The 24,898-nt window shown below is 47.5% G+C and overlaps 3 protein-coding genes across 6 annotated transcripts in view; 1 reads left to right on the top strand and 2 right to left on the bottom strand.

Annotated features, from left to right (window-relative positions):
* Nucleotides 1–14: 14 nt before the first annotated feature.
* Nucleotides 15–17,949, bottom strand: LOC148339160 (GRB2-associated-binding protein 1-like). Of its 2 annotated transcripts, none has more exons than XM_088294777.1 (13): nucleotides 17,831–17,949; nucleotides 7,273–7,474; nucleotides 5,820–5,948; nucleotides 5,578–5,743; nucleotides 3,642–3,783; nucleotides 2,978–3,516; nucleotides 1,945–2,027; nucleotides 1,709–1,818; nucleotides 1,386–1,636; nucleotides 1,214–1,310; nucleotides 921–1,050; nucleotides 698–832; nucleotides 15–577 (listed from the first exon to the last, which is right to left on the bottom strand). In XM_088294777.1, the coding sequence occupies exons 2-13, from the start codon at nucleotides 7,345–7,347 to the stop codon at nucleotides 392–394; spliced, it is 2,043 nt and encodes a 680-aa protein (XP_088150903.1). In that variant the 5' UTR covers nucleotides 7,348–7,474; nucleotides 17,831–17,949; the 3' UTR covers nucleotides 15–391. The 2 variants fall into 2 exon arrangements, with proteins under 2 accessions (XP_088150903.1, XP_088150904.1); XM_088294778.1 differs by having other exon boundaries at nucleotides 7,273–7,471.
* On the bottom strand, nucleotides 9,080–17,949 carry LOC148339161 (uncharacterized). 2 transcript variants are annotated; one of them, XM_088294780.1, is made up of 2 exons: nucleotides 17,831–17,949; nucleotides 9,080–9,976 (listed from the first exon to the last, which is right to left on the bottom strand). In XM_088294780.1, exon 2 carries the CDS (start codon nucleotides 9,974–9,976, stop codon nucleotides 9,119–9,121), a length of 858 nt encoding a protein of 285 aa, XP_088150906.1. In that variant the 5' UTR covers nucleotides 17,831–17,949; the 3' UTR covers nucleotides 9,080–9,118. The 2 variants fall into 2 exon arrangements, with proteins under 2 accessions (XP_088150906.1, XP_088150907.1); XM_088294781.1 differs by lacking the exon at nucleotides 17,831–17,949 and adding an exon at nucleotides 10,209–10,267.
* The window catches only part of trpc5a (transient receptor potential cation channel, subfamily C, member 5a), a 36,478-nt gene continuing 24,485 nt past the window's right edge, over nucleotides 12,906–24,898 (top strand). For both annotated transcript variants that reach the window (XM_088294776.1, XM_088294775.1), the window contains exon 1: nucleotides 12,906–13,361. The gene's annotated coding sequence lies outside the window, so the exon portion shown is untranslated. The remainder of the gene's footprint in view (nucleotides 13,362–24,898) is intronic.

Genomic DNA, 24,898 nt, shown 5'->3' with positions numbered 1-24,898 from the left:
ACAAACTTGAGATGTTCACATTTTCATTGTTTTATTCAAATACAAAATAATAAATTAAAAAAAGATTGCCTTGGTCATGCCAAGAATTAATGACAGATTAAAAAGTTAAATTCAGGGAAGTAGTAGTTGTCAACGCGTCCTGTGATTAACTGGCGACCGTTTTGTTTGCATCAAGTCGCACATTAGATCGCGTGCACTGTGACAAAATCATTTTCTGTGATCCGAAAGACTTTTTCTTCATCATCTATTGCACGGTTCCTCAATCCTGTTCCTTGTCCTGTGCAACACTCCTAGGGAGGGATGAAAAACAGCAAGGACACCAGCGCTTGCGGAACAGGATTGAAGACGCCTGATTGACGTCTTGCCACTCATTTTTTTTTTTTTGGGATTCTCAGCTGTGTTCTTTGCACTTCTCCGTGGACATCCTGCCATCATGCCACGCCTCCCTGGTGCTCCTCAGGGCCTTGGTCCTCTTGGGGTCCACCACCACGTAGTCCACGCGCACCCGCTCACCACGGGTGCGCTCGAGCACGCCCTCGGCCGGCTTGTCGCCACTGCCGTCGTCCGGGCAACGTTTCTGCAACAAATGTTGGGATGAACTCTAATAACCTCCCATTTTTTTCATGATAACATCAAAATGGGATGATATTAAATTCCAAGTGATCCCCCCCCAACCTACATCTGGGAGCACTGTTACCTGTCTTGTTGGTGTCGATCGCCCCGAGTGGAGGTCAAGGTCCAGGTACTCCACCTGTTTGTTGCCTCTGGCTCGCCGGGTCAACGGGCTGCTGGCCCCGCCCTCGGACGCTCGGTGAAGCATGAGCCTCAGAGACTGCGCGCGCACACACAGGAAAAAGATAGAAATGAAAAAGAGGGGAGAAATAATTTACGAAGAGGAGACAGAGCAAAGCGTTATTTACAGGCTCTCCCGCGCTGAAGCTGAGACAGGCGGTTGTCATGGCAACGTAGTTGTCATCGGGATCATCCGAGTCGGAGGAGGGAGACGAACTATGAGAGGAGGTCGGCCTGGCTGAATGGCGACCGGATGGGCTGAGACACACGAATAAAACTGCTAATAGTACAGTGAGTTCGCTGTAATACCTTAAGATGCCACCAGATGGCGAACTTAATGTGTTTTGTTGTGTTTCAGCTTCCTATTAAACAATTCATGTCGGCTTTTGGTGGTTTTGGACCGCACACGACGCACACATACTCTCTGGTAAATGTTCGAGTGACAGGTGAGCGCACAGGAGGCGGGACTTCCTGCCATTCTTGCTGCACTGGAGGGAGGTTCAGAGGAGCTGGCTTCCCTGCGGAACGCACAGACGAAAAAAATGATCCCAATGATGTTATTGGGTGACATTTTGACAAGTTTGCGCCCTCACCGCTGCGCCGCGGTTTGAGATCGCGGTGGATGGGAGGCGGTACGGCCCCTCGCTCCCCTCCACCGGCCACAGTCCTGCGCAGGGGAGGGGCAGGGGGCGTGACGGGCGTCACGGCGGCGTTAAGGAAGCCCGTGTGAGCGGGCGGTGGCACCTGCCTCCCGAACGACGTCGCGTCTGCTGAGGCGGGCGGGCGAGCGACGACGGGGCTCATGGGGACGTAGTTGGCCTCCCAGCGATGAACGGACGAGGGTCTGGAAGGATGAAAATATGATGGTGGTGACTTGGAGACCATCGTGAGACTTGAGCGTGTTGATAAAACGAACCGTGACGCGAGCGGCGGCTCCGTGGTGGCGGCGCTCATGGGAACGTAATTTTGGTCCACATCGTCGTCTTCGGAGCAAACGCTGCCCAACGGTACCATGCCTTTATTGAACTGACAACGAACAGCAGACTGGCTTTTAGTAATAATATTAAGAACAATCAAATGAATAAAGCATCCGTTTTATAGAGCAGCAGTCAGTCTGCTGATGGTAAAAATTTCTGTTGCCTCAAAACTCACAAAGTAGCTGTTGAAGCTGTCGCTGAAGTCAAACATGCTGGCTCGGTCAGAAAGCGAGCGAGCGGCACGCAGCGATTCGCAGCCTGAAGAAAAAAAAATAACAGGAAAAAGTCGAGACCACGGCAATGATGTCAAGGATCCATTTTAAGTGGGCTGGCGCTGAACGAGTAGGCGTACAAACAAAAGTCATAAAAGCGAGAATATGGTTTGACAAAGTGAAATGACTGTGCTTAAGGGGCGTGGCCTATTGATTAACATCAGTAGGTGAGTTGTGGTTGGCCGCATCACTTTCATATGAGAGTTTGGAGTGACTTGTGGGAAATATCTCCTTGCAAGTGTTGTCATTTTGTCTTTGACTGTTTTTCAAGTCCGATAGATTCATTTGCCTCGATTGGAGCGTTCGCAAAACCCGTAGGACTAAAACATTTACGGGATGTCGGACTGTGCAGTTACTTGAAATTCACTCAAAGATTACAAAACTGTCAGAATCATAAAAATGATTATTATTTACAGTATATATTATTTCATAGAAAAGATTGTTAAAATAGTGCTCATTTTGCAATGTCTAAAACTATCACGAGCATACTTGAGTTCAAACTTTGGGTGTTCTATTGAAATAGTTTATTTAGTTGTTACAACAATTCTATGGCAATTTATAAGCATATAGCAAGACAACGCCAATGCACTAGTTTTGTTTATACAAGGAAACCATACAAAAAAAAATTCTTTTTTTTAAATTTATTTTTTTGTTTTGTATCATAAAAAAATGTTTGAATAATTGTGATTTCACTAATTAGTAAAATAACTTTTTTTTTATCATAATTGAGCAGCCCTACCTGTATGTATAAAAAACTGAAAGTTTATTGCAATGCAGATTTACTTATTACTTGTTTGTAAAAAAAAAATCCACGGGAAGAGGACCTTGAAAAAAATAATCAAATATTAAATCCTAATCGCAATATTGAGGAAGAAAAAAAAAATCGCAATTTCATTATTAATTAAATAATAACGTCAGAGTTTTGGAACACCTGACCTGAGAGCGAGCGTCCAGGCGAGTTCCCTCCGGTTGGACTTTCTCCCTGTGCTGCGATGGCCACTGGCTTGGGTGGGCGTGGCGGCGGCGCGGCTGGCGTGGAGGCGCAGCGCTCTGACTGGCTGAGGGGCGTCACGCTGGGCGTGGACGACGGGCGCAGAGAAGCGACCGGTTGAGGTCCGGATGCCGAGCGGGGGACCTGATAGCCGCCGGAGCGAGCGGCGTCACCGAGGGGGATCGCCACGGGGCGCAGGTGCAAATCCAGAGAGTGCTTCCTGGGATGAGGGGAGGGGTGACATCGAGGCTTGCCACCTCCTCTGTGGAGGAAAGGAGTCACACTGGAGTCCAGCGATTGGCTGAGGGCGCCCGTCAGTGGGGCGGCCGTCCACGGCGCCGTCCGCGAGCTGGAGGAAGGAGCGGGGAGGCTGATGGGGAGAGCGGATGGCGAGGAGGAAGAAGATGAGGAGGTGGAAGAGGCAGGGGGGAGGAGGAGGTCACCATAGTCGCTTCCCAGGGAGGGGGAGGAACCTTCGGTCGGCCTGCGGGAGAGAAGCCAACAAGCGCCCAGAATGGTCACAACCAACGTGGGGAAAGCAGGAACCCTGACATGACTGTCGTCATGGCAACGGCAGCGCATGGAACATGGGGCTTGCAGCTGTTTTACCTGACACGAGTCTGGCATTGCGCCAGCCACAGGTAATCGTCCTGCGCATGACCGCTGTCAGCCTCCAGGGGGCGCGATCTTACTGGCTCGTGAGAGGGCGTGGCGGACGCTGTTCCCATGGCAACGGGAGGGCTGTCAGGAGCTGCAAGTGCAAACAATTTGACAATCAAGATTCAGAACGGAGAAACTTTTCTTTAGCCAAGACAAATATTAAATAAAAATGTCACAAAACGGACGAAGGTGGCCGTCAGGCAGAATCTTGGCATCTTCAAAATCACTACTTTTGCACAAGCAATTAAAACAAAAATGCAATTTGATGATGTTCTGTCCTTTTTGAAAATAGAAAAAAAAATCAAAATTCAAGAAGTCTGATCAAGCCATTGACGGCAAAAGACGTCAAATTTTCCATTTTATTTTTTTTTTTACTTGGCTGGTAGCGAATGATGCAGAAAGATAACAACCCCCCCCCCATTCTCATCATTTTTTATTTACTTTTTTTTCATTTATTTAAACGTTTTTTTTTTGTTCTTGTTAGACACTAATTAAAAAAAATATATATAAAATTCTTGAGCTACCCAACACTGCATCGTTCCACTCAATCCATTATTGCAACACGAACGCGATCATGCGCGAGTGTTTTAAGTGCCAAATATGCACAAACAAATATGATCCTGATTTTGAGCTCGAGCAGTGGAGAATAAAAATTGGTCACCACGGGATTAAATTGGCGCCATATGATCATTTTGCAAGAATAGACAAAATCCTCATTAAGTCATAATCCAGCAGTTCAGGTCAGATCCAGATGAAAAGTCAAAGAGTTGGAAAGGAAATAGTTTGGACGAGTGAACGGACTGCGAGAAAGTTGGACGGAGAATATTGACGAAAACCAAAACGCCTCCGAGCACCCAAGCGGAGCCGTAAAGGTTCGGTTCCGCTCGGTGCGGTCTCCGGTCTTGGATTAGCTCCTCGCTCGCCATCGACCCGGCCAAGTCCGTCCCTTAATCGAGTACTTTGCTCCGTTCGCTCACTCGACGGCCCTGACCGTCAACTGCTGCGCCAAACATTTTCCTGCTCGAGTCACGCTCGCCTCGGGACAACCGCGTCGGCATTAAAGCGACTGGATTGGACGCGCTCGTCACATAACTGCATCACACACCCGGAAAATGGAACTTGTTCTGAGAGAAAATTAATTTGTTTAGAATTGTACCATAATTCCGGACTATAAGGCAGACCCGTATATGAGCCGCAGCAACTCTTTTTGGGGGAGAGAAAAAAAAAGATCTAAAAGCCGCACCAGACTATAAACCGCAGTTTTCGATGTCTTCAAAAATAATTGTTTACTGCATGTACAGAACGATTTTGTACTTTGAATGCACGTAAAGGTGCAGAAACGGTGCCTTTTCACACGGCAACAAGTTTGCTCATTAAAACAGAGCAGACCCAAGAGAGAAAAAAAGAATATTTATTTTCTGAACTATAGAGCGCCCCTAGTGGCGAAAGAAAAATCCACCAAAAAAGCTGCACCCTTTTATTAGACTTATGGTTCCGAATCAAGGAAAAAAAGTAGCGGCTTATAGTCCGGAATACGGTCATTTATTTTAACCATCCAGGCCACGTTATATCGCTGTGATTTAATGTTGCACACAAATGCCGAAACACCAAGCTCAAATTATGTCCAATTGGCATTTTAATATCTCCAAAGTTTAGAATGCAGTCATTGATTAACAAAAATACATTAAGCCTGGGCTCACGCAGGCTCCCAAACGTCTAAAAAGCCGTTAATTCTCCCCCAAACCAAAAGATCAGCTTCCTAAAGACTTTTCCAATTGAACTCATTTTAAAAACAAGCGACGGGCCAACGAGACATTGAAACACCCAGAAATTCATCTTCACGGCGAAGCGGTTTGTCCATTTTACCCCAAAACTTCAAACTGACCGAGTTCCGTTGGGTTGAAGCCACACAGCAGGCAGATGGACGCCACCCAGCGGTTCATGTCGTCCTCCGACTCGGCCACCAGGTACCACGTCCGCTCCTCCGTCTTCAGGTCAAACACGAAGCTCTTCTCCAATTCCTTCTTGGTGAACGACAGCCCGGCGTCCACCTGGACGAGGAGACGACGACCTCAACCGTCTCTCCTGTATCGCGTGTGCGTGTGTGTGTGTGCGCGCATCATGTACCTGCTCACACAGGTTCAAGTTAATGGTTCCGATGGGCCGTCTGGAATGCGGGTTTTTGAAATACTGCAGAACGTCGGGCTCGCCGCTCAGCCGGCCGCTACGCAACACGAACCAGCGCCTCTTCCACGCCTGCAGGAGGACACGGCGACAAATTGCTTTCAATGATGTGGGAGGAAAGCGCAGTACCCGGAGAAAAGCCACGCAGGCATGGAGAACATGCAAACTCCACACAGCGGGAATCAAACCCACGACCGCTACACCGTGCGAGGCTTCACTGTCATGTGGAACAAAAACCAGACAGGAAGACAAAGTCGCCGGACAGGAAGTGAGCTCGGCTTCACGCTCGCCGCGTCGCCGAATTTTGCCAGAGCGATGCGAGCATCCAACTTTCTCAAATTCCTCCTTCCTCTTCCATTTGTTTTCGCTCTTGACCCCCACCTACTTCCGACAGGAAGTGGACACAATGCGTCCAAAAGAGCACTTCCTTCCCCGCCGCCCCCCCCAAACCGAAAACCGACGCCAAACTTTGAACGAGCGCCTTCCCGCCTTCCGCTTTTGCTTATTTGGACGTCTGCTCGTCGTCGTCCGGTCGCATCTCACCAGCGCGGTCACGTGACTTCCTCGTTTCCCAACCACGGCAGGGATTTCATGCGTGCGTTCCTTTCCATTTTGTTTGGAAGCGAGTCTTTCCAAATGTTTCAAGAAGGCCCAGCTGAGAGCGATTAGAACGGATTACATCACACGCACACAGAGGGAGCGTGTGATGAAGTGCGCCGCTCGAACTTTAGCCCAAATTTTCACATGAACACACATTTGTGCTGCTGCAGTCACAAGGCTCTCGCAGTGTGTGTGTGTGTGTGTGTGTGTTGACAATGGACACACAGCTGTCCACAAAGCGTGATGACCACACAAACAAAGCCGCTTCTTTCTCAGAACGTGACGTTGTCAGGCCCGACTTCGAGTGGCTCGTCAGCCGACAGTTATCGCGTCTCCGTTTGTTTGGGTCTGGGATGAGCTCGAACCGATCTTCGGGGGCACCCTGGACTGGTTTGGCCGGCCAATCGCAGAGCAGATGTCGACAAACAAGCATTCCCACTGAGGGATGATTTTGAGCCTCCAGTGAACAATTTTTTAAATCATTTATCCGAGTGATTGGTCGCCCGCTTGCCTTTTGCATCCATTAAAAAAAACAAAAAAAAACAAAAGTGTTACGTGTGGTCACACCATGGATGAAGATTAACGCAACTCACTGGACAAGTATGCCAGGTATGCAGTGTGTGTGTGTGTGTGTGGGGGGGGGGTGTGTGTGCGAGTGTAAAGTTCCTTCTTATCATCGCAGCGTGATCAGATTAGTCAAGTTTGGATGCGAACGTAAAACTGAAAGTTTGCAGATTCCTCACTGGGAGGAAACAAAGTCGAAGGAAACAAAAGTGTTTTTCCGGCCGGCACTCACATAACGGCGAAGCTTTTTCTCCGGCGGTGATTTTCGGAGCCAACCTCGGCAAACGACCTCGTCGGCTCCGCTCATCCTGGGCTCGGCCCTTAATCAGGTGTCGCTCCTCTGCGGCATGTCGGCGAGGGAGCCGCTCTGGCGAGTGAGTGAGTCACACCTCCTTCTCCTGAGGCCTTCCCCTTCCCACCGCTGACTCCGCCTCCTTCCAAAACAACGACAACATTCCTGCCCAACTCTCCTCCCAGTCTTCTCGTTTGTTTTCTTCTCCCTCCGCCCCCCTGCAGCCGAGCAAAATGCTCTTTGAGATGTCCTCACAAGGACAAGAAAACAGACTTGCCTCACACGGACTTTTAGTTGGCGTCAATGAAATTTAAAATTTAAAGGCGTGCACTTGTAAATCGTGACTTGCAGTGGACGACTGCAGAGGCGGCGAATTCCATCGATTTGAAATCATTTGAAATCCGCCATTTTTTTTTCTCTCTTCCGGGTCGAGTTGCGAGGGCAGCAAACTTAGTCGAGACAAGCAGACTTCCCGCAGCCCGGCGTCCACCTGGACGAGGAGACGAGGACCTCAACCGTCTCTCCTGGTTGTGGTCTCTCTTGTCCTGGGTCTGTCCTGCGACATCCCCGAGGTGGCACAGGAGGCATCTTCGACCGATGCTCGAGATATTTCATGTGGCTCTCGTCAACGTGGCAGAGCAGCGCCACCCTCCAGATGACCGAGCCTCGAAACCAGGGGTTCGCAATCCTGTTCCCCTCGGGGGGGCGGTGTCCTGCCAGCCTGTTCCAACACACCTGATTCAAATGATCAGCAAGGTCGGCAGAAGCTCGATCAGGATGGTGATCGTTTGAATCCGGTGTGACGCATGAGAGGAGAGACGGAAAACAAAGCACGACAGCGGCCCTCCAGGAACAGGATTGAAGACCTCTGCTCTAAATCTCCAAGTGAGAGCACGGACTCCCTGCAAAAAAAAAAATTCTGTTCTTTGGAAAATCTCCGACTGCTTGTGACCACCGGCGAGGGTGCGATCCGCCACAAAATCGAGAGCATTGCCTTTTTTCGCCACGCCGATGACCAATCCGCCCGTTAATTTCCCACGGTGGTCTCATGAACAAAACCCCAACAGACTTGAACGCCTCCGCTCGGGGGAGGATCTCATCCCCAAAATGGAGATTCTGGTCACAACAGTTTCAAAGTCAAGCGAGAACCGTTCTGGCAAGCGATGAAAACTGCGATTGATCGGGACGACAGAGACCTGAGAAGACATCGACTCGAGTTTTTATGCCATCAAAAAAACTTCCCGGAGATTTGCGGACCTTTGAAACTGACTGCCTAAAAAAGACTTTACAGTTCAGCGATGACAACCGCCAAAAAATTACCTTTCCTGTTTTTTCTTTTTTCTTAAGATGACTTTTTTGAACACAATTATTTTTTCCTTAGCCGTGAATCGTTCTTAGAAGCCGTGAATGAGGAAAATCGAATTTGCCGTTCATGTTCTTCTTTGAGATCTCAATCAATCAAAAGCGTATCCTTGGTGGAGTTTTTTTTTTGTGGTTTTTTTACACAGACCCAGCTGTCAACACAGGTGTGCCCATCACATTTGCATAAACACACCCGTAAATTTGACTCCTGTCACATATTACGACGATTGATGCAATTTTCTTGAAAGACCATTTATGTTCCAAGTCTGAACATTTGCCAACTTCAAACTAAAAGAACATAAATGTTTTTTTTTAGGCACTTCCAATGCCATCAGAGTTTTACCTCCAATCGTGAGAACAGATTTGACAAGGCAAGAGAGTTGCATTTATTGCACATTCATATTTTCCACATTCTTGACAGAAATTACCAAAGTTGACTGAGGGGCAAGAAAAAAGACTCATCGAGTGCTGCGACGAGAGCACGCCGGCGCTTGCGCAGAAAGAGGAGGGGCAACACCAAAGTGGCGGGGACCCAAAGCACAAACTCGAGCATCACAAGCAAACAAAAAACGTGATTGGTCGGGCGAAAGAGCGACTGCGTGGAGTTCATCAGACTCCAAATGTACCTCAGCAACAACAACGCCATGATAATCAGGATGGTTTGGAAGGCCCTCCGCTTATTCTGGTTGATCTTGCAGACGTTCCGTGAGCCCGGCCCGTTTCCGATGAGAGCGCGGAGCGCTGAAAGGCTGCAGAAGATGACGGCAACTAAGATCACGGTCTGGAAGGTGATTTCCATGATGTGAAAATGCAACTTTGTTGATAAAACGCTGGCCAGGATAGAGATCATCCAAACGCTTGCGATAACCACGCTCCGGACTCGCAAGGCCCGCCCCCGCCTCAGCCTCAGGTAGGCGATGGGATAGACCACAGCCAGATAGCGATCCACGCAGGTCAGCGTCTGAAAGAGCACCTCGCCGTACCACAGGAAGTAAAACATGGCGAAGCCCTGAATGATGACTTTGCGTTTGTCCGCGAAGAAGCCGTAAATGCGCACGATGGAGGCCAGCACGCCGATCACCTCCATGGCGGCCAGGTGGAACGTGAACACGTCGGAATGACTGAAGGTGCGGCGATGCCGCGCCATCTGACAGCACGCCGCGCACAGGACGAGGAGGAAGACGGGAAGTGTGAGGATGGAGACGATGTTGAACCACGTGAAAATGCCGGCCAAGTTTTTAACAAGGAAGCAATCGAAGGGGTCAGTCGAGTTGTTGGACATCTGCAAGAGGACAGACGGGACAGGCCGGTCAACGTCTCGCAGGATTGGTCAATTAAGATGGCGTACACACGACAGCGAGCGCTTCTCCTTTGCCGAGGTAACATCCACTTTTTAGGAAAAAATGGCAAAATGTTCTTTTTTTTTTCAGTCTACATTTTTACCACAACATTCATCTCACTAAAATATTTCTGACTGTTCCTTTAAAAAAAAAAAAACGACAAAGGGCACTCACCTCACCTGCAGCACGTCAAACGTTTCAAATGCGATTGGGAGGCAAGTGAGATCCACTCCGGCGGCGTTTTGCATCAAGTCTTCGCTGTCCAAACAGTAACTCGAGCCACAATCGCCGATTCTCAGCGATCGCACGTTTCAGGAAGCGGCGCACAGCCGAGTGGATGCAAATCGGTTTCCATTTTGGGTTGGGCTGAACGCTTTCAGGAGAAAATAGGATTGTCATTTCTTTTCGACAGATTCGTTTGCGAATTTTTTCACAATGTCCAGAGACATTTACAAACAGGACGGAAAATGTCATTATAGCAATAAAAACAATAAAAGCGAATTCTGTAATAATGCACGGACTCTAAAGTTTGGTGAGGGGGGGGGGCAGTTTTTTTCTCTAATTTTTAAACAATTTTGTATACATGTATAACTGTGTTGATGAAAATACATTTTCAAACCCCAAAATATTTGACATTTAATACATAAATTTCAAATTATATGTCAATAAAATTGTTGTCCCTGAGCAAAGCTAAATTAATTCAAAACATGATTTTGAGACCTGTTATTGCGTCTATCTTATAATTTAGTACTCAGTGATGCCAAAATTATTGATGAGATTCTAAATATTTAATATACGTTTGACATCGAACCTCTTCGTCGTGAGGACGTCAGCCGCTTCCGCGTTCCGCTCTGAGAGCGTCTGCTAAATTGCTAATGTAGCCGTCGTCTTATTTTGTCTCGATACGAATTGATTGATATAAAACATTTTTTGTACGTAGCTGCTGACTGTCCGACTTCACGTGGTTCTAACGAGACTTGTATTAAAAGACGACCATACACCTAAGCACTTGTTTTGGGTCATTCCCGACGATCTATTTCACTTTAGCGATTAGCACGTTTAGCGACTCCCCGTTTGCCTCCTCGGTTAAAACGCAACTTGCGAGCGAGGTCGTTTATTTGTCACCACGGAGGAGATGATCCGCTTCACGCAGTTCGTTGCTGCTGCTGTGACTTGCATATAGCACAAATAAAGTCTGTGCTACTGCGGCGCAAGCTAGCTTAGCACCTAGCATTCAAGCAGCCTCAAAAGAACATTACTTCAGGAACTACAGGACGACAGCTCAACGCTTTTTTTTTTTATCAGTCTGGCGCCGATTAGTGTGACCTGCTTTGTGAAAAAAATAAAAACAAAAAATAATAAATTTTAAAAAATGAAGCTTTGACAATCTGGAAATCGTGTCGTCTGGGATTCACGATTTCGGTCCTAAAACGAGAAATCGTTGAGCCCCAATTTTGGGGTACTTTCAGCAACGGCAGGACACAAACAAGTCAGTTTTTGATGCCGAGTGAGCAAATGTTCAATCCTTTTGTTGTCATACATCCTGAGCTGAGCAACTATTCCCTCATCTTATATTTGCTTTTGGTCGATTGTTTGGTTTCGCGTTGCCAGCTAAAATATTAATTCAATGTATGCGTGTCACTCTTGCTTCATACCGACGCAAAGTCGCCAGCAGAGGGCGACAAACACCATGAAAAGATACCAATATCTTTTTTTTTTAGTGCACACACAGGGACCAGGTGTTCAAATGACAAAGCATCCATAATACATGTGCACACGTGCTTGTTTATTCTCATTTTGCACAGAGCAAGGGGACAACGTGCACTCAAAGCGAGTGTAAATAGTTGGAAACGCTTTTTCTTGTGCTACAGACTCGTGTTTCCCAGGCTTTCCTTAGTCAAGACCCGCATTTTACATAAGAATAATCTCGCCGTGCTTTAGGAGTTGAACGACGAAATTTTATGGAGTTGATTATAACGTGAAAAAAAAAAAAAGTTCAGCCGAAGTCGACTAATCGATGACATCATTGATATCCCTTCAGAACTGTAGAGCGGTCGCGTAGTTTTTTTTTTTTTTGGACCAGCGTCACAACCAAATAATAATAATTAATTAATAAATAAATAAATAAATAAATCAAAACAAATCATTTGAAATTTGAAGCGTGTTGACATTTTCGTACAGAGTCCCGTGCACGTTTCTCCTCAATGAAGCGAACTGAAAGACAACAAAGACGGTCTCCCTCTCGGGACCGCTGCCGTGGTTTACTTTATATGAGATCGACGGAGCAACATTTTATCACGCTTGAGCAATGATGGTAATGTCAAAGGCTGCAGATTTGTTGAGAAAAAGCATCCGCACACATCCTGACTGAAAGATTGCATTTCATAACAACAACTTTTAAAATTAAGTTGTCTATTTTCTAAGACCTAAAAAAGCATGTTGTAAATCACTAAAGTTGTTTTGTGTCTTTAAAGGGTTTTGGAGTTTCTATTTTTCACAATTCTGATACCATTTTACCCATTTTTACAACAGAAGAATATCGGCTTCAAATATCGATTATCGGCCCCTTGACGACTAATAATCGGTATCAGCCTTGGAAAAAAAAAATATCCGTCCATCACTAGTTTAAACTGAAGAGGTGCCAGAGAACATACGGTATTATTGCCAAGGACGTTTTTGACTTGACTTCCCCTTTAAAATTGCCAATCAACATCTGACATTGGTCACCTAATTACGCCGAAGCAAAAAAGAAAGTAAGGAAAGCTAGTGTTGAATCAGAATTAAGAGTGTGTGCGCGTGTGAGCGTGTGCGTGTGCGTGTGAGGCAATGAGAGGGGGACGAAGGGGGGCGGGGGGCGAAATGCAGCACCCGCCCGATTGGCGCGGACTCGCTCACAGCAGCATCACTCCGAAGCGCAGCGGCAGCAGCACAGACGTTCTCTTTGGAATACCGGGAATGTTCCGTCATCACCTGTAGCTGCCGCGCGCCGCTTCCCGACACACGCATGCGCGCACCAACGCCTCGCCTGCTCCCCGCACAGAAAGGATGGCACGCGCCGAGCGACGGCCGCGGCCGAGTCCCCAGCACCGAGCACCGCTCCGTCCCCGTCCAGGCGGCGCTGCCCGGACGAGCTGATCCCGCGGAAAGCCAGAGGTAGAGGAGGGAGGAAGGAGAGGGAGGAGGGGGGTGGAAGGAGATCCAACGGGAAGCAGACACGTACGGACAGACATCACAATTCTTGAGGGAAGGAAGCAAAGCGACGCACGTGAGGCGCCACGTACCCGAAGGGACTAATTTGGAGGATATTTACATCCCTCTCGCAAACAGGTAAGACACCTTGACTCTTGCTAGCACCTGTCAGCGTCCCAAATTGATTAATTAACGGTCCGCCTTCGTAAAGCCAACGCGGACGGAAGCAGCCTGACGCGTGCTCGCGCTTTTCAACGAGCAACAGACCTCGCGCATGTGAGAAACTGTTTGGGTTCAGTGCAGAGGCGCGCGAGGGGTGGGGGGGGGGGATTCACGCACCACCTCCACGCCCCCACGCTATTGAGTAATGGGGGGGGGGGGGCTGCAGAGTTTGCGTGGTTCTATGTGGGCTTTGCGCGCGAGATGGCGGTGGTGCGCGCCACTGCAGTTGACATGGGCGCGCGTGTCAGCGCTTGTGCACGAGGGAAGCAAACGCACACGGAGATGATGGATGGCGCTGCAGAACGGCCGTCTTGGCTGCACATGAAACCCTGAGTCAGCCCTCACCCCCCCCCCCCCCCCAACAAAACAATCACCTCCACCTGCTCTTAACACGCATGCGCAGCAGCTCGAGCATGTGGACCGCCTAAAATGTGTCGTTAGAAAAGGATTTTAGGAAGTCAATTGTGAGACTAGAAGATCCTGTTTTTTTTATGTTAAAGATCCCACTTTGATTTTGGAAAAGCAAAGCCCTCCGAGAGAAAGGACGGCCTAGATAGAAATAGTCTCGTCAGCAGTATTTATGCGCAATGTTGCCGACATTTTTCAAACCTGCTAATCATCTTTTAATTACCAGCCCACAAATAATGAGCGTCTCCTACTTTTTTCCGCAAAGGTTTTTGTAGGTCGTCATGATCCAGAAAATGCTGCCACCCTTTTTTTCTTATCATCAAGATTCGACCTGATTGAAGAAACTGACGATCTGAAATACAAATCCAGAGTGTGTTACTTCCTGTTTCGGGAGTGTGGCCTGCTGTGCTGCATACATGAAACCCAGTGGGTTTTTTTTGTGGTTTTTTTGGCGCGTGCACACGAAATTGGTTCCAATTTAATATCGACTTTTTTTTTTTGGCTCGGTGCAGCTCGGCCCAAAGTTTCAAATCCTTTGTTTGCTTTTTTTCGGTGTGCGATGGCGCTCGTTTCTGACCCCGGTGGGTGAGGATCTTGTTTTGAAGGCTCTCTCCTCCCTTCTTTCCTCTCTCGCTCACTTTCTTCCTCCTCCACTCTTGCGTTTTGTTATTTCTCAGAGAGAGAGAGCGAGTTTTGTTTTGTGCGGCAGAACAGTCCACATTTCCCTCGCGTCTTCCTCTTCCATGACTGCTTCTCGCGGCCTCTTTTATTTTCAATTTTGACTCGACTTCATGTGAGGGTTACCCTCACCTTAATCCTCACCCAACGTCTCCTCTCTCCCTCGTGTGCCAACGAGTGATCGACCGATATGCGTTTCTCAGGACCGATACCGATATTTGAAGCCGATATTCATTTGTTAAAAAAAGGGGCAAAATGGTGTCAACATTTTGAAAAATAAAAACTCCAAAACTTGACTTAGTTTAAATGTCTTGAAGCCCATTTATGAAACAACTTTAGTGTTTTACATGTTTAAGCTTTTTTAGATCTTAAAAAAAATAGTCAATTTTGTTTTAGAAGTCTAACAAAAAGTGCAAGGAGCTCCCAGCTTCTGCTGAATTTCTTATATTCAATGAAAACAAACACCGCTTGAAAGTTGACAACGGCAAATCGTTTTCTTTTAGTTGTGAGTTGTAGTCGACTGACATTTATTCAAATTTCGGCAAATTAGATTCGTTCGCTTGCATTTCCCGTAATGCGTGTGACTCGACGTGAAAAAGCAAACAGGCAGCTTAGTGCTGATTGGCTGCTACCCACTGCACACGGAACCAATCGGACGGTGCTGTGGGCGGGCCAATCTGCTTCTGCAGGCGGGGCTACCAGCACAGCGCAGAAAGAGAGATGTGTGCTGAAGCGAGCCAAAATAAACCAGCTTTAAATTTATCGGCCTTGAAAGTTTAAAAAAAAAAAAAGGCAGATGCCGATAATCGGCAAAATGCCAAATATCAGCTCCGATAATCGGCCCGGCCGATCATCGGTCTATCACTTTTGCTCTGACCTCATTTCCTCCTCTTTTTCCTGGACTTCGGTCCCCAATGTTGTCTGCCTGTCAACGTCCTCACGGGCGCTTTCATTTCCTGCTTCTTCGTCTTTTAACATTCTCGCCCGTGGCAGAAGGTAGCTGCAGCGCGTACCGTCACCATGTTGATAGCAAACAGGTTCAGATGGAGGTTAAGCTGCTTTAATGGCGCCGCCGCCTCCCTCACTCCAATTTGACTCCCCCTTCCGCGACCACGGTCGGGAAGCATTAGCTAATTCAATTTGGAAGCAGGAAATATGGTGGACATCAGGATGCCAGGCGTCATCGTTAGGCGTGGAGAAGAAGCGCGGTTTACGTGCGTCACAACGTCACCACCGGCTGGCCACCACAATTAATGAGCTGTCACGTTCCCCTTGGACTCAAAAATATGAGTTTTGGCCAATCTTGATTGGGAACAATTAGCTTTTTCATAGGGAGCTTTATGGGGGGGCGGGGTTTATGGCTTTTTGGCTTCTGCGGCGGTTCCTCAGTCCTGCAGCTAATGGACTTCTGTAATCAAGCGATGCCGCTCTATCAGCGATGTCACGCTCACGCTGCACCGCCTCCGCGAGGACCATCAAAGTCAAATTTCATAGTGAGAAGGCTGCGAAGCTGCAAAAAAATAAATACAAAAAAAAAAAAAAAAAAAAATCGCTGAAGCTCCGATGCTTCGTTACAATGAAATCACGTCACGGACGAGGTTACGGAGAATTTTGGATAAGTGTGATGAGCAACCTTTGACCACCTGCAAAGTGAGTCACTAAAAGTGAAAAAGTGTCACCATGACTCATGCAGAATTGGGTCATGAGTTACGGAAAACCATAAAAAAAAAAAAAAATGGCCGAGGGTATCAGAACGAGCTGCTTCGTGCAATAATCGAAGTGGCGTTTTTCAAGTAGGTACAAAGCATCGGCGGGTTGCACGTCGTTAACATAACGTGCGACCCCCAGGGGGCGCTTGCTGCATTTCATGCTTTACGACGCTGGCGCGCTGCCATTTCCTCAAGAGGGATCAATGAGAGTGTTAGCCTCAAGGGCGCGAGGGACAAAAAAAACCTCAAACTCATTTCATCATCGACTGGTGAACTCAGAAGGCTTCAGCGCCGCTGCTTTTTTCTTTTTTTTTTGCTTGGCTGGAACACAACGGCCCTGACTGGGTTCTGCCGGCTCAGAAATAAATAAGCTGGCCCAATTGTGCTTTTGCGTTCACAATTTCCCGACTTTTCAAAAAGCGCGATGTTTGTTAAGCAAGGCTTGAAATGACGCGAGCTCGCTCCAGCGGATGATTCACGGGAGTAAATCTGCGTCGCAGCCGAGGCCATCGTTTGCTTGCGATTTCCACAGCAAACGCGGGACGACCTGCGAGCGACGGTGACCGTTGGGCCGTTTCCTGCGCAGCCGGCACGGCCGCGCAATCTGTCGTGTTGTTGCTCGAAAGCTTCAACGCCATTGCGTTCATGTCACGGCAGATTGTGTCATGAGTGTGAAAACGGACCATAAGGCACGAAACACAATCTTCGTCGTTATGGCTTCAACATCATCCCAAACGCTGATCTACATTCCGACACCAAAAACAAGACGCAAAGTGGCAAACCGAAAATGGCGATAAATTCACCGACGGGAATGATATGACACAGTCTGGAAAAAAAAAAAAAAAGCACTGAACTAAATTCAAACAAAGTGAGGAGACAACGAGAAAAACATCTGGACGAGACTCGAGCGGCTGAGGGGAGTCGATTGGTGGACAAAAAAACCTAAAGGCCTCAACAGACCGATCCGAAGTCGGCCGTCAAAAAGTCGGAGGCATTGTTGGGACGTTTTGGGGGGGGGGCGTGTCTTTGTCCGTTTCAACACGACCAATCGGGTCGGGCTGTTGGGTTAAATCAGGGGTGGGCAAACTTTTGGATTGGCGGGTCACAATGGGTTCTAAAATTTGACAGGAGCAGATGGATGGAGTGTTTTGGTCACCTCACTTTAAATATTTAATTTTGAATAAAAGTGAACAACAATATATATGTCTATGAAAATACACAATATTTAGAAAATAAAACATTAAAAAGGCACATTCATTTAATTTTTTTCAAGTTTTAAAACGTTTGGCGGGCCGCATGTGGCCCCCGGGCCGTAGTTTGCTAAGCGTGGGTTAAATGATCACTGTGATTGGCTGTTAGCTAACAAATCAGCGCACTCACTGGACAAGAACGGGAAGTAACAAAAGCGGAAAAACGTTGAAAATTGAAGCGATTTCTCAAGAGCTAAATAAACTTTGCTCATTTTCACGTCTCGTCTCAAAGACGAAGTAATCGATCTCATTCACGAAAGATGGTCGTTATTGAAGATCACCGTCGAAGGCGACGCATTGACTAGCGCCACCGGTGGCATGGAGAGGTACTCCGACTCACGTATGCGCAGAAGGTCCGGTGTCGTTGGCGTCGCCGTCGGCTTTTGCGGTGTGTGCTTCCGTCAGTTTCCGGTCCGGCGGGCCGACTTCAAGGCCGACGTCGGATCGCTGTGTCGAGACTGAAGATGACAAGAAAAGTGACACTGCGTAAACGTGACAAAAAGAAATCAAAACCTCCAACAAAAAACACAATTCATGACACCAATTTTGCCAGGACTGATTTTAAATCTGTCCTTTTGTCAGCCTTTGAGCATTTTGGTTGGTCAGAACATCTTTGTTTGTTACAATGTGCACACGATAAGATCAGCATCCCATTTTGTCCTGTTCTTCGATAAACATTGATTCGGAAACGCTTCGAATGGCGTACGTAGCAAAGTTGCGCGCTATTCGGGTGCGTTTGTGTCTCGTAGTTGCCTAGCAGTGGCGGGCGGTCAAGACCTTCAAGGCCTCCTCTGCAGGCCGAACATCAAGAAATCCTGATCATATTCTTCACATGGATGTCACATTTTATCCTCAAGTTGAACTTTTAGTGAGAGTTTTTATCCAATCAGAATTCAGATTGCTCGTGTTGCCAGGCAGATTTCATAATACAAGTAGCACGCACTCTTTGTCCGAGGCCTTCAGACACAATCGTGCGGGTGTCTCTTCTGTCAAAGTCAGATTTGAGCGACAGTTGCAATAGCCAATCAGATCACGAGTTGATGACAGTGAGGCCTTCTGGCGTTGACCGTGACGAACCCGTCATGTGATTGGATTGGAATCAACACACCTGAAAGTCATAAATGGCGACCATTCGAAAATGCGAAATATATTCTTGCTTTTTTTTTTAACCACAATGGCCGAAGGAGGGAAAAGTGTGGATTTAATTGCAGATTAAATCACACATTTTCAAGACGGACATTCGAGAGAAGCTATGTCGTCCAACACTCGCTCAGTAGTGCGTAAGTGTCTTTCTGAATATTATTTGTCCAGCCGTGGTGTCATAAATGATGAGGGGGATTGATTCAAGTCGGACAAATTCGGACTTGACTGAAGGCTTTCGTGTGAAATGCACGAGCCGCCACTGCTGCCGAGTAGTGACGGATTCGACAATCGCAAGGTGATCGTTGCGATATCAGGAGGGGGAAGTGAATCTTTTTTTTTTTTTTCCACGAACTGACGACCGCAAAGGCGACAGGTGTAAAAGTGAGAGGTTAGTGAGTCGATGAACGCGGTGAGCTCGTTAAGTTTACAAGGCAGACTGACACTCATTACGACGCAGCCGCGGGATCTCCGGGAGCGGCTTGTAAAATAAAAATCAAGTCGCTCCGCAGCGGATCAGCAAAAAGGACGCTCGGCCGAGCTTAGCGCCGTCGGGCCCGCGTTGGGACTCGTCAGCGACGTGGCAATCTTTTTGCTTCTGATCCAACGCGATTTGCTCAAGCTTGGAAAGCCAAACGGGTCGATGGCGCTGAGCTTGGGCTTCATTTCCACTTCACGGGCTGTCGCCTCGCTCGGTACGTGTCGCTCAATCTCTTGCGGACGTTGCCAACGCGCCGAGGATGAGCCGGTGCTGAACTTCAGGTCTTGCGTGCGAAATGCACCCTTCGGTTTCTTCTTGGGCACAAGCGCTTGTGTCGAATCCTCACTGGGGCGTTGCAAAAAAGTCTTCAAATTTGCTAGCTGGTGGATTTAATATTTAATATTAGCGGTACGTGACTGACTGTCGCGCCGGACTTAAAGTCGGCACGTCGGACCGGAAAATGACGGAAGAACAGTCTGTCTTAAACGACGGAGATACCAACGACACCCGACCTTCTGCGCATGCAGGAGAAGTAGTACCACTCCGTGCCACCGGTGGCGCTAGTCAATAAGTAGCCTTTGACGGTGATGTTGAATTATGGCGGTCTTTCGTGAATGAAATCGATTACTTTGTCTTCGCACTCTTCTGTCGGGCCAGATGTTATATTTGTCAGCTGACAGCCAATCACAGGGCTCATTTTTCCCAACAGCCCGACCCAATTGGACATGTTGAATCAGACAAACACGCTCCCCCCCCCGACGCCCCAAACGACGACTCTGACTTTCCGACGTGGCGGGCGACACCAAACAGACGTCGTGGACCGACTTCACGACGACCGACGACGGATTGCCGCGCGTATAAGTGCCGTTCGCACACAAACCGCAACGTTTTCGTTTTCAGAGGCACTGAGAGTCACGCAATAAATGACGTATAATTGTAATCTGCCAAGTTTAATATGACCACTTTGTCAGAACAAAATATCAAAAAAAGAGCCTCCAAACACGTTCGCCAATCAGCACACCAAGTTTGCACACGACGGCTCACAACACCAACGCTCCGACAATTTGGCTCCGAGATGATTGAAGACATTTCGTCGCTGCAAATTGTCTGGCACCGCATGGAGAACGCCATCCTTCCGTTTTAGCTCGTCTCCATCCAGGCAGAACGCCAACGTCAAGGACATCTCGCACATTTCGGCCCGTCCACTTGAAAGCCGTGAAAACCTATTTGCTTAATTACCTCTTTCTATTAATTATTGGCCATCGGCAAGAAAGACGTCATCATCCGCAGCGCACTTAACTTATACGAGCGAGGATTTATTTATTTATTTATCTGCATTCCTAATGCGCTTGGAAATGAGCTGGAGACGAGCGCTAAAGCAGTCCGAAGTTGCGCGGAACAATAAAGATGCTCCAAACTGAGAGCTCTCATCTTTATTGATCATTTTATATTCTGTTTGAGTGCTTCATACCAGTTTTTTTTTTTTTTTTTGCAACCCCCCCCCACCACTCGCCCCCCCTAAATTAAATTACTGCACCTCCCTCAACAGCCCATTTGTTCCTCGGGGATCAATAAAGTTTCCTCTAATCCAATTGAAAGAAAGGCGCCGTCGGTTTACGTGCGAGACGTTTGCACCAGCTGCTCATCCCGGTAAAATCGGGAAAAAAAAAAAAAAGTTTGGTTCGACAACTTTGTTGTCCAAAATGGCGGGAATACCTTGTCGTCTTGTTTCGATGCATTTTCCAAAGAAATCCAATTTTTTGAACGGCGGCAATCGTGATCGACATTCGGTTTAGCCTTTTTACGGACGCTTTCCGCGATAACGCTTCCATTTTTCTTTTGCCGTGAGCGTCTCCGATACTCGTGCGTTTCATTGTGCTCGCGCCGATGCTCCTTTCCGGCGCAGTCAATGAGTCGAGTGAGCCTCACAAAGCGTGAAGGCGTCGCCATGGAAACCAGCGTAGAGGCTTGCTTCAACTTGTGCAACTTTGGATCATGAAAGGAAGTGGCAGGAAATAAAGGACGCTTAAAACGGAGCTGCGTCTTGAACGTAAACATTGATGCCGCTGCTGTTCATGACGTCACTGAGGGGGCGGAGTCGAGGAGGCGATGCGCTGATGTTGGAAGCAAATGCACTCGGCGGCTTGTTTGTCAGAGCTGCTTTTTTTTTTTTTTAATCCCCCGCTCCCCCCTCAAGTAGTCCATCACAGTGAGCTGCACCGTGGCATTTAATTTAAGCCCGAGTAGGGAAATCAATATCCCAGAGGTCTTGGTCAAAGGCTTTGCCGTTGAATGTCTTTAAGGACACAATCATAACTTCTGTGTCCCCCCCCCAAAAAAAAACGAGGACGCGAAAAGACATTTCTGCAGTTTCCGCGCGAAAATAACGAGACACAAAGAGGAGGATGACCCTGAATGAAGAGTCGAATACGACAAAGTTAATGAAAAACACACACACACCCTCAGAAAAAAAAAAGGCGGTTCCAATGACACTTGGTCAGTGATATGAAATGATGTTGTGCGGCTTAAAAGCCATAAAAATGTGAGATATGAAATCTTTTGGTGATAAAAGGTTGGGATCAATTGTGGCCGTGATTAAAAGGCCACTCATCACTTTGCCTCTTTAACGAGTTTTCGAGCAAGGACGTCATTCGCAACTGGGAGATAAACGGCCGATGATTCAGATTCGAGGCGTCGACTTTAATGGAGTGCACGCTTTCCATAAAAAATTTTTTTAAAAAATTAAAAAAGTGTTACTACTTGCGCGTCATAGTCCAAAAAAAGACAAATCTGATCAGAATAAAAAATGGAGAACACAAACATAGCGTTTTGTCTCCACCACAAGTGATCCAAAGCTCATGACGGAGCCTCAAATTCACTTTTTTAAAAACATATCGGAGTGTATGCGCTAATGTCGTCGCGTTAACCTTCGCGAAGGTTTCACTTTTTTCGTTGAAGATAATTGACTCCAGGTTGGCTGCCCGTACAAAGTTTGTTTTTTTTGTTTTGCTTCGATCAACTTTTAAATCCATCTGTGTTCCGTCAAATCAGCTAACAAGCGCTAAGCTAACCTGAGAGGGTTTGTCTCTGTGGTCCGAAGCCCAAAAGCAAAGTGACGACAAAAGCATCGATACACCGTCAAGATGGGATTTTTTATTTTTTTTACATTGCATCGAATTCTTATTAGCCGGATAAACATTCCCATAAACGCGCAGAGGTGGGTAGTCCGTCCCATTTTTGGGGTCGAGGTCGGGGTCACAAATTTTAAAAAAGGGTTCGATTAACAAAGGCTGGATGTTGATTTTAGTCCGGCCCAACAATTTTTATGAATGAGGCTCGAGGCGGCCGCAACATGCTGCTTCGATCTCACATCACAATCGGAAAAATCGGTGTTCGATTTTAACCGGCATCGACTGTGTGGAATACGATTATTGGCTTCAAGACAATCAGATAAGATTGTAACCGTCACCATCCGTCCTGGAATCACGTTGCACCATCGCAAGAGTTTCCTCGAATATTTTCCATCCTAACGTGGCAAACGCAACTCTTGCATAACGGTCGCCTTCTCTCCAATCTATTTTTACCATAATGAGGTAATAAAAAGATAAAGATAAATAAATCAAAAGCAGCGTCTGCTTCCACATCGGACCCAATCGACGCGTCGAAGCCACACGTCAGGACTCTTCACGGCCCGTGAACACGTTGGAGTGACTTTAGTGCCGCTGCGGCTCAGAGATGTCGAAATCAAAAAGTCACACGCGCAGGATGAAAAACGCTTTCAAGAAGATTGCGCCGCTCTTTCTGGCTCACAGTCAGCAGCGAGAACTTCGAACTCTGACGTGTAATTCGATGAGCTCTCGTGACGTGGTGCGCGAGAAGATGCAATCAACATTTTGCGGCTGGGAAAGATCACATTTATTCCCACGTGAGAGGAACAAAAGGTCAAACGTTGTCGTCACTGTTCTCATCGAAGGAGACATGACCACAAACGCTCGTGTTTGACCGCAGTCCGAAATGAGGAAAAATGTTACCGAGTCAGTTGCACTGCAAACACGAGCTCGAAATGATTCCAAAAAAAATTTTTTTTAAATGCAATGCGCCCCCTCCCAAGCCACATTAAGAACCGCTGCACTAATCAACGCAGACCCCCTCACGGCATCGTCTGTGCCTGGAGGTCCGACGACGTCACATGATCGATCACAAGAACATGAAGCGGGCCATGTATTCGATGGCTGCAGTCCAATCACGTCGCCGCAGCGCGCCAGATGTGTCACAGCTCGACACCTTGTCACGGTCGTCGGCAGGACAAGAGCGAAAACAACACGAGTCGTCTCGGTATATTCCGGGTTGTGCTACTCCCCGACATACAAACATCGAAAGGACACTGGAAAGTACAGTTGTTTTTGTTTTCCCACTCACTCCCTCCGTCTCCAACTGGAAGCATAAGAACATTCCTCGACAAAGTCGGATTGATATTCGGGGGACATTTTTTCTTTCAAACATTAAAATGTGAAAACCTAAATGAAGAGGCGATTTTAGAACTTGTGAAAATGTGGGCGATCGGCGCACCTCCATTGGTACCGTGAACGGATCGCCGATTTAATATGCAGCGGCAATTTTTGCGGCGCAGCAAAGCAACAGAAGGCTGAAGTGGCCCGGGCCAACGTGTTCTTGCGTTTTGAGCTCAAGTCGCGGACGGCTGTCAGACGTCGCTCGTGAATATTTACACTTCCTGCGTGTCACCGAAGCCGCGTCCCGCTCATGTACTCGCACTTATTAAAGCACGTGACGAGGAGGAGTCGCATCGTCGTCTCCATCTGTCTGCCTCTCGCTCTCTTAAAGAACATCGGCCCGCTTTTCTTTGAAGCGTTCCCACTTCGCTTGTTGTACCTTTTGAGGCGCTTCTTCTTCATCTTTTTCGCACGGATTTCATCTCCTGCTCACCGTTTGACGCTGACCCGCCGCATGCAAACGTCGCCACCTCAGACGGTGTGCGCGCCCGGGAACAACGAAGTCGTGTCAGATCAAAAGAAGACATCAACATCTGCTTGCTGTCTTTGCGGCTTATTAACGGCACGCACCGACACGGAATACCGACGACTTGGGAAGGTCAATTAGCTTCCACCAGTTGACTTTGCTCAGTCAGGCCAACTTTTATTTCTTTTTGAAAAGTTCAGCGTAAATCAGACGATGTTGCCAAAACGACCTCCACCAACACCAAGACGCAAAAAACAAAGACAAACTGATTCTTAATTAGCGATAGACCGATATGCTTTTTTTTCAGGGCCGATACCGATTATTGGAAGTCATGGAGGCCGATGACGATATTTGAAGACGATATTCATTTGTTGAAAAAAAAAATAAAGGGACAAAATGGTGTCAACATTTTGAAAAATGAAAACTCCCAAACTTGACTTCGTTTAAATGCCTTTAAGCACATGTTTTTGAAACAACTTTAGTGATTGACAACGTTAAAGCTTTTTAGATCTTAGAAAATAGACAACTTAGTTCTAAAAGTCGAACAAAAAGTACGCGGGCCTCCCAGGCTCAGCTGCATGTTTTCTAGTTCAGTCCAGTGATGAGTCGAGGATTCGAACGCGCGCACTCATGGTCGCAGGCTCGCCACGTTAACCTTTCACCTGCTGCAGCAAGAGCTCACAGCAAGGCTCACAACTGTTACCATGGTGACGCCTGTACCTCCTTATGTCATGAGTAAGTACTGCTCGAGACAGGCATGCCTGCACACACACACACACACACACACACACACAACCTGGTTTACACACG

The sequence above is a fragment of the Idiotropiscis lumnitzeri genome, chromosome 4, assembly GCF_059441095.1.
Source record: "Idiotropiscis lumnitzeri isolate Australia: NSW breed Sydney's pygmy pipehorse chromosome 4, RoL_Ilum_1.0, whole genome shotgun sequence".
NCBI classification, from domain to species: Eukaryota; Metazoa; Chordata; class Actinopteri; order Syngnathiformes; family Syngnathidae; genus Idiotropiscis; species Idiotropiscis lumnitzeri.
This window is presented reverse-complemented; position numbering and strand designations above follow the sequence as displayed.